Genomic DNA, 12844 nt, shown 5'->3' on the forward strand with positions numbered 1-12844 from the left:
CAAAACTCAGCCTGCAGCCTGTTTTTGTATAGCCCAAGCTAAGAACAGTTATTATGTTTTTACGTGGTTGAAAAATTTTTGAAAATACTATTTCATGATAATGAAAATTAATGTAAAATTCTAACTTCAATATCTATAAAGTTTTATTGAATATAGGCACACCCATTGGTTTATGTCACTAAACCAACAGCTGTTTTACTGCTACAATGGCAGAGGTGAGTTGTTGTGACACAGATGGTCTAACCCACAAGCCTGAGATATTTACTATCTGATTCTCTGCAGAAAGTTTGCCAATTCCTGTTTTAGCTTCTCAGGACATGATGAAGAGATGTCAGCGTGCACATAGGCATAAATTTATAGAACGTAGTGGAGAGGTCAGAGCTGTGAGTTGTGGGTGAGAATCCTGTTCTGTGCAGTGCTCTTAACAAGCCTTGTTGGATTTTGGACAAATGACAACACATATTTAAACATCAATTTCCTCATTTGTGAAATGAAGGGACTAGACCGAAGAGTTCTTAAATTCCCTAATAATCTATTTTCTCTTAGTTTGTCTATTCTGGATCCACTAATCACTGTGCTAGACTCACGGTCACAGTTGTTGACACAGCTTTCACAGGTGTGCAAAAATCGTATTATAAACTTTCTAGTGAATCTTGAGTCCATTCCCCAGCTACTTCCTTTATTTAAATCTCACACACATCCAATAATTCTCCTGCCATATTGTCTAAGGCCAGGTACCAGGCAACTAGAGACCACCCCTATAGAGCAGAGGGCACCAATATTATGAAAACTAGCCAATTTTAGACCATTTCCCCTTCCCTGCCTTGCCTTTCCCATAGAAAACACAATCAAGCCTCTGGGCCATGTTTTCCTCTCCTTCCTGCTTGTACCCGCTGGTGTTTCCCCAGGCGCCTCTCATTCCTGGGGAATTGTAACAGGAAACTCTTTCTCAGTGACATGGACCTTTCTGTACCATTCCCCAGTCACCTTTATAAATTAAGACTCGTGCACAAATTGCTTAAGCACAAATAACTTATAATTCTGTGTGGTTATCTCACAGTTGAATGTATATATAATTCTAGAACATGATTTGTTCCTGATATTCAGCCTAAGCCAGTGTTCCCTTATTGCAGCTCAGTTCATTGCTCCTCATCCATGAGCTGTAGGAAAGTGAGCACGTAGGCTGCATCCTTGCAGGGAGCCTTTGGCTATTTCTAAAGTTCATATGACTTATTGGTAAGTCTGTGGTTTGCTGCCTCATAAATCAAAAGCTGAGATTAAGAAACACTTTCTCATCATATTATACAGTTTTTCATTTGTCTTTCCTCCTTACACTGCTCTGAGTCCTGGAACACTATGCTTTCCTACTTAGCCCGGTATGAGCTGTGCTATATATTTTTTTCTAAATGTTTACTTTAGTTATGTCAGATATGATTGACTCTGTTTTTTCCAGAAAGTCTTTTGGTAGCTCCTATTGCTGTTGGTATTGTTATCTTTCTTTCAGGGATTCTCTCTTCTGTGTCGCCCTCAGAAAGCAGGGTCAGTTAGGACTTACAGGGGTGTGTGGTGGCACAGATGAGTAAGCTAGATCAGGTATGACACAATCAGGGTGATGGGGACTACGGTGACCGAATGGCCACGTGCTGTTGACTCGGCTCTTATTTCTCACCTTTGAGCAATTACCGTCACATGAGAATTCTGTCCAGTGGTGACAAAACTTCACTTTTTAAAGAGAATCTAGAATTTTAGATGGCATCTCTAGAATTTATAATACATGAAAATGAGAAAAAAAAAAAGTTTGAGTCAAATGAAATGCAACTCAAGTTGAATGGGCCTGTGAGCCATCGCTTTGCTATGTTTGATCTGTGATAAATGGGAAAACCCTTCCAGACTCATTCCAGACTCATTCTTGCTTCGACTAAGTCACTGGACCCGGAACCTATGACTGCTGAACTCTTAGCTTTTGTCAACACTTGCCTCATATGCCACGAGATCCTAGGATCCAGCTCGTTGCTATTTCAAGGGTAAATCAGGCAATCTAATGAACTCATTCATTCTAATGGACACTTTTGCTAGGATCTTTCCTTCCTTCTCCATTAAGATGTATATTTTATGAATGAAATTATAGGAATAATATTCTTGTAGCTTTTTTCTATAACTGAGGATTTTAAACATGTAAAAGGGTCAGAAGTCCATCGTCAGCCAGAGGGGGATATATAGGCACAATGGTAAGTGGTACTTTGTGTTACCTCCCTGATCACAGGTATTAGCAAGCTGTCAGTGTCCAGGGCCAGGTCTGAAAATAATCTGGACTTGCATCGTTGTGCCTGTGGTTGCCATTGTTATCAGTATCAGCATCAGGTATGGACTGACTTACAAAGGACCCTTAACCAACGTTTGTCGGTTCTCCCTTAAAGGGTGCTTCTGCTGTTGATAGGCACTGTGTTTTGAAGGTTGTCTGTGTATGCACCTAGTAATTGGCATCGTATACATTGCTTAAGTGCTATTTTGCATGCTTAATAAGAGCCCCCTGAGCTTTTAAAACATTTAAGTAGAAGATTTAGATTGCACAAATAGAAGAGGCAGCTGGTGAGACTTGGTCTTATGACAGGTAGAGGGGATATTTTGAGGTTTAGAAGCCCAAACCAGACTTTCTGTTCTTCTCTGCCCATTTTTCTAGAAGGCACCCACATTAAACCCACCAAGTTTTATTCAGTGAAACCAGTGAAATGTCTGCTGTTCCCATCTTCTTAGACTGCCAGCAGCACTTAACAAGAATCCAATGAGCAAGCACCTTAGATGGCTAGTTGACCAGCTCTCTACCCCAGCTCCCTCTCAGGAATAATAAGGTTCTATGCCAGGATTGTACACATCCAACAGCCCAGCATGAGTCATTCTTTTGCCCCAGGGTCGGTTAAGATTGAATCAGTGAGTTGAGGAAAAAAAAAACAGAACAGTGATTTGATTTCTTTTATTCCCCCTGGGAAGTAGGTTGAGGATAAGGATGAGGACAAACTCGTTTATTTTACATGCTTATTTGCAGCATTAATATATAGTCTCCTTCCACGAGTAATGTGAGCACTGTGTACAGCTCTATCATTAATGAGAGGGAAGTGGGAACTGGTTCCAGTTCCTTCTGAGGTAATCCTTTTGAGGCTAGCACCACCGTGTGGATAAAGTGGATACAGACATCTTTGGCTTGCGTAACAGGCCAGCACTGTGCCTCTGGCAACATGATTTTAGTATCTTCTCTCCCATTTCATCTCTTCTGAGTCATCGCAGAACAGCATAGCGATAGGGATATTTTTTGCAGCAGTGTTATACAGTGCTGGGCTCTCAGGATTCTGTGCTTCCACAAAGTGACTGAACTTGCAGGAAGATGACAGGAAAGATTCACAGAGCAGATTTGTATCAGGGAGAGTGTAATTAGACCCCTAGTTTGGGATTAGCCACTGGACTCTAAAGTGGATGGTGCCAATGTGGACTCTGTAAGAAACACCAGGGTCTGTTCTGAGGCAACTTTCTGACCTTTATTACCCAAGAGGGGCAGACTGAATCAGAGGGAAGGAGGAGACATAAAATTTGGTGGTGGGGTAAAAAAAATTTTTACCAAACCACAGTGGTTTGCCTCCCGGTTGAGAACATGAGGTGCAGCTCCTCTCCTGACTCTTATGGTAGAATGAAGAGGGGAGAAGAGTACAGAGCAGTTCTACTGACTGTGGCTTTAAGTCCTGCAAGCAGGGTGGGAGTGGCTGGCAAAGAGAGGAGAAAGATTTGTACCTCCACAGTGGCCTTTCCTGCATGCTGGCACCAAGATCCCTGGAGAAGGGCAAGCCTGCTTCCCCCTGAGGGGTTTTCTTCATTTCCAAATTGACTTGTATGTGTGTGTTGGGATTGGGGTCTAACAGATAAAGGTAGGGAAAGCAGTTGCTTATAAAGAACTAGCCCCATTTAACTCCTAATAGATCACCTTTCCAGTCTTTTTCTTTGTTTAGTCTCCCAACTCTAAAGAGAAAAAGTTTCACTAACACTTAAAATGGGGAGTTGTGACTGTAGAAATTTCAGGGAGTCAAGAAAAAAATCAGGATATGCCAACAGTCCTCTCTTCGATGAACTATTAAAGTGATAGGAAACGTATCGAACAGTCCTTGCCACCCACCACTCACTATTGCCTTTATATATCCCCTTTGCATGTGTGCACAGTTGTGCAGTTGTGTCCAACTCTTTGCCACCCCATGGACTGTAGCCCACCAGGCTCCTCTGTCCATAGCATTTCTCAGACAGGAACACTGGAGTGGGGTGCCATTTCCTGCTCCAGGGGATCTTTGCATCCCAGGGATCGAACCTGAGTTTCTTGCATCTCCTGCATTTACCACTGAGCTACCTGGGAAACCCATATCTCTCTTTTACTCTTTTCCATAACTGACCTGGCTCCTACACCTGTAAACATTAATATATCTGGGATTTCAGATTGAAACAGCTTCTTGTGGCTGAGTATGGATTAATGCCAATCTGTTGGGGGCTTTCAAGGGACATGTTATAGAACTTTCCTCTGTAGAAAGCCATTTTTCAAACTTAAGGATGACCAGGAAGCTGGGTGGGCCAGCTGATATGTGAAGTGCAGACTTAGGTTCAGATTAAGATTAGAACAGAGATAAATTAATTAGAGAATAGAAAAATAGAGAAAAATCAATGAAATAAAAAGTTAGTTCTTTAGAAAGGTCAATAAAATTGATGAACTTTTAGTTAGATGACTGAAAAAAAAAGGAATCAGATAACTACTGATATTACCACTGATGCTACAGAAATAAAAAGTATTATAAGAGGATACTATTAACAATTGTATGTCAACAAATTGGATAGCCTGGATGAAATGGGCAAATTCTAGAAACATAAAACCTATCAAGACTATTCTCATAAAGAAACAAAAAGCCTGTTCTTAGATCTTTAACAAGTAAGGAGACTGAATCAGTAATCAAAAATCTCCCAAAAAGGAAGAGGCCTGGACCTGATGGCTTCACTGTTGAATTTTAACAAATACTTGAAGAAGAATGAATGCTAATCCTTCTCAAACTTTTCCAAAAATTGAAGAGGAGGGAATAGTCCCAAATCATTCTATGAGGCCAGCTTTTTTCTGATATCAAAAAGGCAGACAAAGGCATTATAAGAAAATACCATTCATAACTTCATTGAAACTCCTAACAAAACCCCAGTGAATGATTTTCTTTTAAGAGTAAAAATATTTAAAGACTCATCCTGAAATTCATGTGGAATTTCAAGGTACAGTGAATAGCCAGAACAATCTTGAAAAAGAAGAACATAGTTGAAGGACTCAAATCTCCTGATGTCAAGACTTACTACAAAGTTATGGTATTTAAAACAGTGTGGTACTGGCATGAAGACATGCATATATACCAGTGTACCAGAATAGAGATTCCTGAAATAAACCCTTCCATATATACTCAAATGATTTTCAACATGGATGTTAAAACCATTCAGTGGGGAAAGTTCAGGCTTTTCAACCAGTGGTACTGTGAAAACTAGTTATCCACATGGAAAAGAAAGAAGGTGGACCCTTACCTAACACCATAAACAAAATTAAATCAAAATGGATCAAAGACCTAAACATAAAACTATTGAATTCATAGAAGAAAACATGAAATTATAAAACTCTAAGAAGAAAACATATGAGAAAATCTCCTTGATATTAATCTCTTTGGAGAGAACCAAGAGGAAAGAAGAGAGGTAGAAATTTCTTCTACAATCTAGATGTCACCAGGAGCCACTGCTATCTTTGATGCTGGCTTAGATTGCTTTTCCTACCATCCTCCACATTTCATGTACTATGTTTTAGTTCTTTTTCTGAGGATTTCTGCAAATGTTTTCTCCTACTTACTTCTTTATTCTATAACTTACGGCTGTTTCTTTATTTCTGATTCAGCATTGACTCAAACTGAAGAGATAACAGCTTCTTTTCTGCCAAAATTCACTTGTAAGGGTTAACAAAGGGCAACTTGTACAGGCAAATATCTATAACCATATCTGGTAGAGTTTACTGGCCAGTGAAGTAAGCATGTAAGAGCAAATATTGCAGCACCGCTTATTAGAAAATGATCTAAAACTGAATATCAGCTTTTCTTCTCTTCTGATAGTCCCTTGGTCCATTTCCACCAGCTTGGATTTCAGTGTCTCATCATTTTGTTCAGCTTTCTCTCCTTACTTCTTCTCTCAGATGTGACAAAAAATTCGTGTATTTCATTATTTTGAAAAGCATTTCAGTTTTAGCACTTATCACTCCCTCACAATTCACACTTTGCATAACTCAGGGTTTATTAATGTGCCCTGCTAAAAAAAGGTTCATGCATACCAAATGTCACCCTTTCTTCTTTCCACTTCCCCTGATAGGAGCAGGGAGAGAAATACGGCAGTTAATTTAGCCAGAGCTAAGAATTATGCTTTTACCTTAGAAAACAGGAGGGTACAGTTGATTTTGATTTTAAACAACAATTGCAGCAGCATCTTCATTATATTATTTCCTGACTATAAAGAGTTGGGAAATGCTAGTTTCCCAGAAGGGCCACTGAAAAATGCTCAAGAGATCTAGTTTTATCCTGATTCTGTCACTAACTAGTTATGTGATTTTCGGTAAAGTGCCTCACTGAGTCGGAATGACTAATTCCTAAATTCCTTGCCAATTTTATAAATCTGTAATTTGTCTGAGAGTCTCCAAAATTCTTCCGTAAATGTAGCCATAGCTGGGATTCCCCACGTCATAGGTAGGTGACCATCCCACCATGCTGGACTATGCCTCAGCCTTTCATTGGCCAGCTATAAGGTCAATGTCTGCTGTTAGAAACAACAGAGGTATTGGAGGCCAAACTTTGGGTCCAGACACAGGCGCAAATTCTGGTTCTTTCAACTCAAAACTCCGGTGGTTCTGTTTACTCTCAAAACTGGCTGTTTGTAAACTAGGTAGGTTGTATTTAATACAGTGATGTTCATGAAATACTTAGGAAGGGGCCTTGTACATAATAAGTGTTTAATAACTGGAATTCATGATCATGAACATCATGTCTGTTATAAAGGGGCTGAGTAAATGTCATGACAAACTCTTTCTCTGTCTGTTGAGACATCTTAAGGCTTGTGGTAGAAAGTTTCTCTTCTCAAGGGGCAGAAGTTGCAGAAAAGTCTGGAAAGTGCTTGGAAGGGAAGGTATGCACCTTGAAGCCTCCTTTGGAGCATGTCACTGAGCACTTGTGTTTTGAGGGTTGAGTCTTCAGAACAACCTCCTGACCTCCAGATAGGTGGATTTCCTAAGAGTAGGCTGACTTCCCAGACTGTGGGGATCCCTATGGAAGTAAGGCTGATGGTAGCAGAAACTGGAATCAGTCTTAATCCTCTAGGAACTTAACCTTGGAAGTATGTCTGGATACTTGAAAGGAACAAGAAAGGTACAAAGTATGAAAGGAACAAGAAAGGTACAAAGTATGACAGGTACAAGAGGTGCAGCTTGAGCTCTGGCACCAGGTCCTAAGCATGGTCACCCTTGACACTGAAAAATGAGATGTAACTGCGTTAGCAAAATATACCATGTCAACAAGATTTTAGATTATATATATATAACCATACATCCTAGGCTTCCCTTGTAGCTTAGTGGTAAAGAATCTGCTGGCAATGCAGGAGACCTGGTTTCAATTCCTGGGTCAGGAAGATCCCTTGGAGAAGGAAATGGCAACCCATTCCAGTATTCTTGCCTGGAGAATTCCATGGACAAAGGAATCTGGCAGGTTGCAAGAGCGGGCATGACTGAGAGACTAAGTGCCCAACTATATATCCTGGTTTGCTGAGACGGTCCTGTCTGATTTCTCTTGTCCTGACATAATTCTTGAGAGTGTCCTTTCCTATTACCAGATGTGTCTCCATTGAGATGATTAATTACTTATTCGACCTGTGTAGGACACATTTCCAACAGTGACATCGTGTGGCCTCAAGAAGCAATGACAGTGAATCAAAGAGTTAAAGTTCGTTCCCTGCTGGTATGGAAGGAAGTCAGTGACCCCTTTGTGCTCTTGGACTTCAGAGCTGTCAAGGCTCCTGAGCATTTAGGAGGGTGGGGAAGTTCAAGAGGAAGCTTGAGTATATCCTGTTAATAAGACATGTACATGGTTCAGCAATTAATTGGAAATGGTGGCTCTGTGGTAAAGAATCTGCCTGCAATGCAGGAAACAGGAGTTTGATCCCGGGGTTGGGAGATTCCCCTGGAGGAGGATCACTCCCAATACTGGAGTGGCAACCCACTCCAGTATTCTTGCCTGGAAAAATCCCATGGACAGAGAAGTCTGGTGGGCTACAGTCCATAGGGTTGCAAAGAGTCAGACACGACTGAAGCTACTGAGCACGACTTGACCATATTTAGGTTATCCCACATTTGTGAAGCAGCTAATATGCCATGCGCTGTTTACTTTACAGCATCCTTGCTTACTTCAGCTTTGGAGATCTGGGTTTTCACATATTTATATGGAGCTCTTTGCAGTAGTTTATCTCAAATTATGATCTTGAAAAGCTATAGTTTTTACTGTTAGGAAGACACATGAAGTGAGCTACAGCTTTGAGTTTAATTGCCAAAATTTTATGTTTATGTTTAAGGCTAAAACTAGTGATTATGTCAATGTCTGCTTTTGCCTCCAGTATGCCTCCAGTATCCTTTTCCCCTTCTCTGAAATTCAGTGCCCCTTTTCCTTTGGGAAACACATTCCATATAGCTTACATGGGGCTGATTCCTTATCTCTTTCTTGTCCCCTTGCCTACCTTGTTTCTTTCAAGAGGCTAGACACATGGTTCATGGATTTGTGCTTGACTAATCAGAGTATTCCCATCCATTTGGCTATACAATTGTGTGACAGGGGTAGACAATTGATCCCAACTAAGTTAGTTTATCTGGACTTTTCTGCTGGAGCTATTAGAAAAGATGATTTCATTCTGCTAAGGATGCAACTCTCGTAATATGAGGCTTAGGCTGTTGGTACCATCTTCTTGCTAAGATGGTGGCTTCTTGCTTCCCTGGTGGCTCAGAGGTTAAAGCGTCTGCCTGCAGTGCAGGAGACCTGGGTTCGATCCCTGGGTTGGGAAGATCCCCTGGAGAAGGAAATGGCAACTCACTCTAGTATTCTTGCCTGGAGAAGGAAATGGCAACTCACTCTAGTATTCTTGCCTGGAGAAGGAAATGGCAACTCACTCTAGTATTCTTGCCTGGAGAATCCCATGGACGGAGGAGCCTGGTGGGCTGCAGTCCACAGGGTCACAAGGAGTCGGACACGACTGAGTGACTTCACTTTCACTTTCACTTTCTTGCTAAACAGAAAATGCCCATTCAATGAGAAGAGAGAGAGGTGAAGCTCCACTGACATTACTTTCAGACTTCTGGATCCAGCCATGCCTGGAGTCCCAGATTTTTAGTTCCATGAGGCAATACTTTTTTGTGTGCTATCGATTTATACATTAACCTAAACTAAGGCAATTTTTAACCAAAGAGTTCTAATATAAGTAATGAACAATCTTCTGCTTTGCAGGGATCCAGTGTCTTAAATTTTTAAGATTCACCAGAAGAAGTGATCAACTCTAATTTTGTTCAGCATCTCTGATATTATTCTAAGAATTGTCTACTCTGTTTACGCTCTGGTTCTATTTCACTTATCCACACAGCCACAGGAATCCATTGACAGAACTCTTTACTGGACAAGGTTGATCTTGGAAAGACAGTGCAAGGTGGAATGGTAATGAAGTAGGCAAACCTCAAGGGAAAAACTTAAGAAAGCCTCTTCCCTCCACAAGTTCTGCGTCTCCTAGTCTATGGCTCAGATGCTGCTTGTCTTCTTTTGCTCAAGGATATTTCTTGGGATCAGTGGGGTAACATGTCCTCTGTCTCAAGTGTGAGACATGGAAAGAGGAAACATCTTAGCTTCCACAAGACGTTCCTGCTCAGTATCTTGGGCAATATGTTGACAAAGAGATCTGGATTTATAAAACTTAAATGGAACAGCAAGTAGCCCAGCAGTCTGATGAAAAACAGCGTGGTGAAAAAGAAATATTGAAAAATCCTGGAAAGAGAAAGCCGAGAAACTGTTAACTAGAGGTTAGAAAACCTGGAACAAAACAGTCATACCTAAATGCACGTCTGATTCTTTGATATTCAAATGTCTCTACTCCTAACAACCACTTTTAAAGGCAACCTCTTCCCACATGTTGGTCTTCCAGCTACTCTCCCATCACCATGTTTAATTATCTTTCAGCATTATCACTATTTAAAGGTATCTTGTTTTGTTTGTTTTTATTTTGGAAAATTGTTTTTGCTCCAATTTATGCTCTATCAGCAGGGTATGTTTCTGCAGCTCCACAGCCTCTTCGACATCTGGTATTGTCAGATTTTAAAGCTTTTGCCAGTCAAATGTGTATAAAGTAATATATCACTATGGTCTTAGCTTGCATTTCCCTGATGAATGATGGAGCTGGACATTTGTCCATATGTTTATGGTCTTAAGTGATTCCTCTTGCCCATTTATCTATTATGCTGTTTGGGCCTTTCTTATTAATTTGTAGGAAAACTTTGTATATTCTTGATATCAGTCATTTGCCATTATGTATATTTTGAATATTTTCCCTCTAGTTTATAACTTTCACCTACTCTAAGGCGTTGAAGAACAAAAGTTGTTTTTTTCAAAATTTATTTTTAATAAAGTCTAATTTATCAACCTTTCCTTTAAATAGAATGAAGAATGCTCTTTGTATCTTGTCTGAAAAGTCATTCTCTACCCCTTGGCCTAAAAGATACTATTTTCTATTAAATCTTTATGGTAGTTTAAAAATATGTCCACAAATTCTCTGTTACTCCTCCTTTTGAGAACTTCCTTTCCGTCAGAGTATGGAATAGACTTGGATGACTTGCTTCTAAAGAACAGCATATCATGGAAGTCACAGTGTGTGATTTCCTAGGCTATGTACTAAAAGCACTGAAGCTTCCTCCTTACTTTCAGGAGGAAGCCAGCTGTGAGTTTGTGAGGACACACAGGCAGCCTGCTGGAGAGGTCCTTGTTATGACGAACTGAGACCTCCTGCCAACAACCAGCTGTGTGAGTAAGCTCCTTTGGAAATGGATCCTCTGGCCTCAGCCAAGCCTTCTAATGACTGTAATTTCAGCCAACATCTTAACTGCATCCTCATAACAGACCCTGAACTAGAACCACCCAGCTGAGTAGCTCATAGATTTCTGACGCACAGAAAATGTGAGTTGATAAAATGTTTGTTGTTTGCAGTTACTGAATTTGGGGGCAATTTGTTATGTAGCAATAGATGACTAATACTGTGTTTTATAAGCTTTTAAAAATTGATATTTACATCTTTAATTATCTGGGCTTGATTTTTGTTATACTGTATAGTAGTGATTCAATCTTATTTTTTCTCATTTAGATAACCATTTTTTCCCCCACCATATTTATTGAACAATCAATCCTTTCTTTCCCCTCTGACATATAATCACTGCTATATATCAAGTTTCTGTATGTACACTATTTCTGAGCTCTTTGTTCTATTCCATTGGTTGACTTTTCTATTCCTGTGATAACACCACACCATCATAATTACTGTAGCTTCCTAGTAAGTCTTGATATCTCAAAGGACACGTTTCTCACTCCTTAACTCTCCTTTAAAATTGCCCAGGTCATTATTTGACCCTTTATTCTCCCATATATGCTATATTTTATTATCATTTTATTCAATTTCATGAAAAATCTTTGGGGGAGTTTGATTGGAATTGAATTGATTTTATTCATTATTTGGAGACCATTGATATATTTATGATATTAAGGCCTGCTATCCATGATCTTAGTATTTTCTTCTTTCATGTTACCTTTAATATTTCCTCATATATTGCTGTAAATTTCCTTATGGTAGTCTTGATTTCTTTTTTGACTGATTAATTGTATTGCATTTGTGGTTCTAATATGTTTGACATGAGCAAACCTCCCCTGTTTCCTTTGCTATATTACTCTCATCAAGGTGTGGCAGGCTACATTCTGCCCCAGGACAAATTCACTGTTCAACTCCACTCACCAGTCAAAACAGCCCTTCCCCTCCAGTTTTCTGAAGTTTTCCTGTAGCGTTAATCTTGGTGACAAGATCCATTCTAGTACAGGATCTTGGTCAAAATGAGAATCAAAAGCTGTTTACAGTCCTCTTCCCACCACTCTCCTTGGATACCATATTCATGAGAAGGGTCTGGGATGACAACTCTGGAAGGACATGCCTAGGGGACAGTCTCAGGAACAACCTTGCTTTCTTATCAGCACACATATACCAGTATCCCAAGGATGTGGATCAGGACAAGAGGAAAGACATTTAAAGTTTGATGTGATAAGGTAGATTTGCTGGACTTTAGGCTACTAACTTTTCTTTAGGCTACTAACTCTCTTTAAGGCAGACAATTTTTATCCTAGGAGTTCATGTGGGCAATTCCATGCGGGGCACTGGTTTGTGAATTATTGGTGAAGGTGGCCTAGGAGTTCTAGGGAAAATTCTTCTGGTTGTTCTGGGAACATGCATTTAGGGATACTGAAATATGTAATACTTCACTTATCTGGTATGAAGGAGTATCCCTCTTAAGCAAATTTTCCAGAAAGCACCAATAATTTTATGTTAACCATTTTGATGGGACTCTTTCTAAATCACATGTCATACCACTTTAAATTTATCTTTCTCTATGCCTTCTTAAACATATTGAATATAATTTGACCTTTTCTTAAAAATGAAGGGGCTTCAATACTAATTTTACTTTGCAAGGATGGTGATTTCC

General features: G+C 39.9%; 1 protein-coding gene across 1 annotated transcript in view; it reads right to left on the bottom strand.

Annotated features, from left to right (window-relative positions):
• Nucleotides 1-9898: 9898 nt before the first annotated feature.
• TMCO5A (transmembrane and coiled-coil domains 5A) overlaps nt 9899-12844 on the bottom strand; it is a 13331-nt gene continuing 10385 nt past the window's right edge. Inside the window, exon 11 of the mRNA XM_040226973.1 lies at nt 9899-10097. Coding sequence (XP_040082907.1) covers nt 9899-10097 — 199 coding nt within the window. The remainder of the gene's footprint in view (nt 10098-12844) is intronic.

This window comes from Oryx dammah, unplaced genomic scaffold (genome assembly GCF_014754425.2).
Source record: "Oryx dammah isolate SB20612 unplaced genomic scaffold, SCBI_Odam_1.1 HiC_scaffold_26, whole genome shotgun sequence".
In the NCBI taxonomy this organism is placed as follows: Eukaryota; Metazoa; Chordata; class Mammalia; order Artiodactyla; family Bovidae; genus Oryx; species Oryx dammah.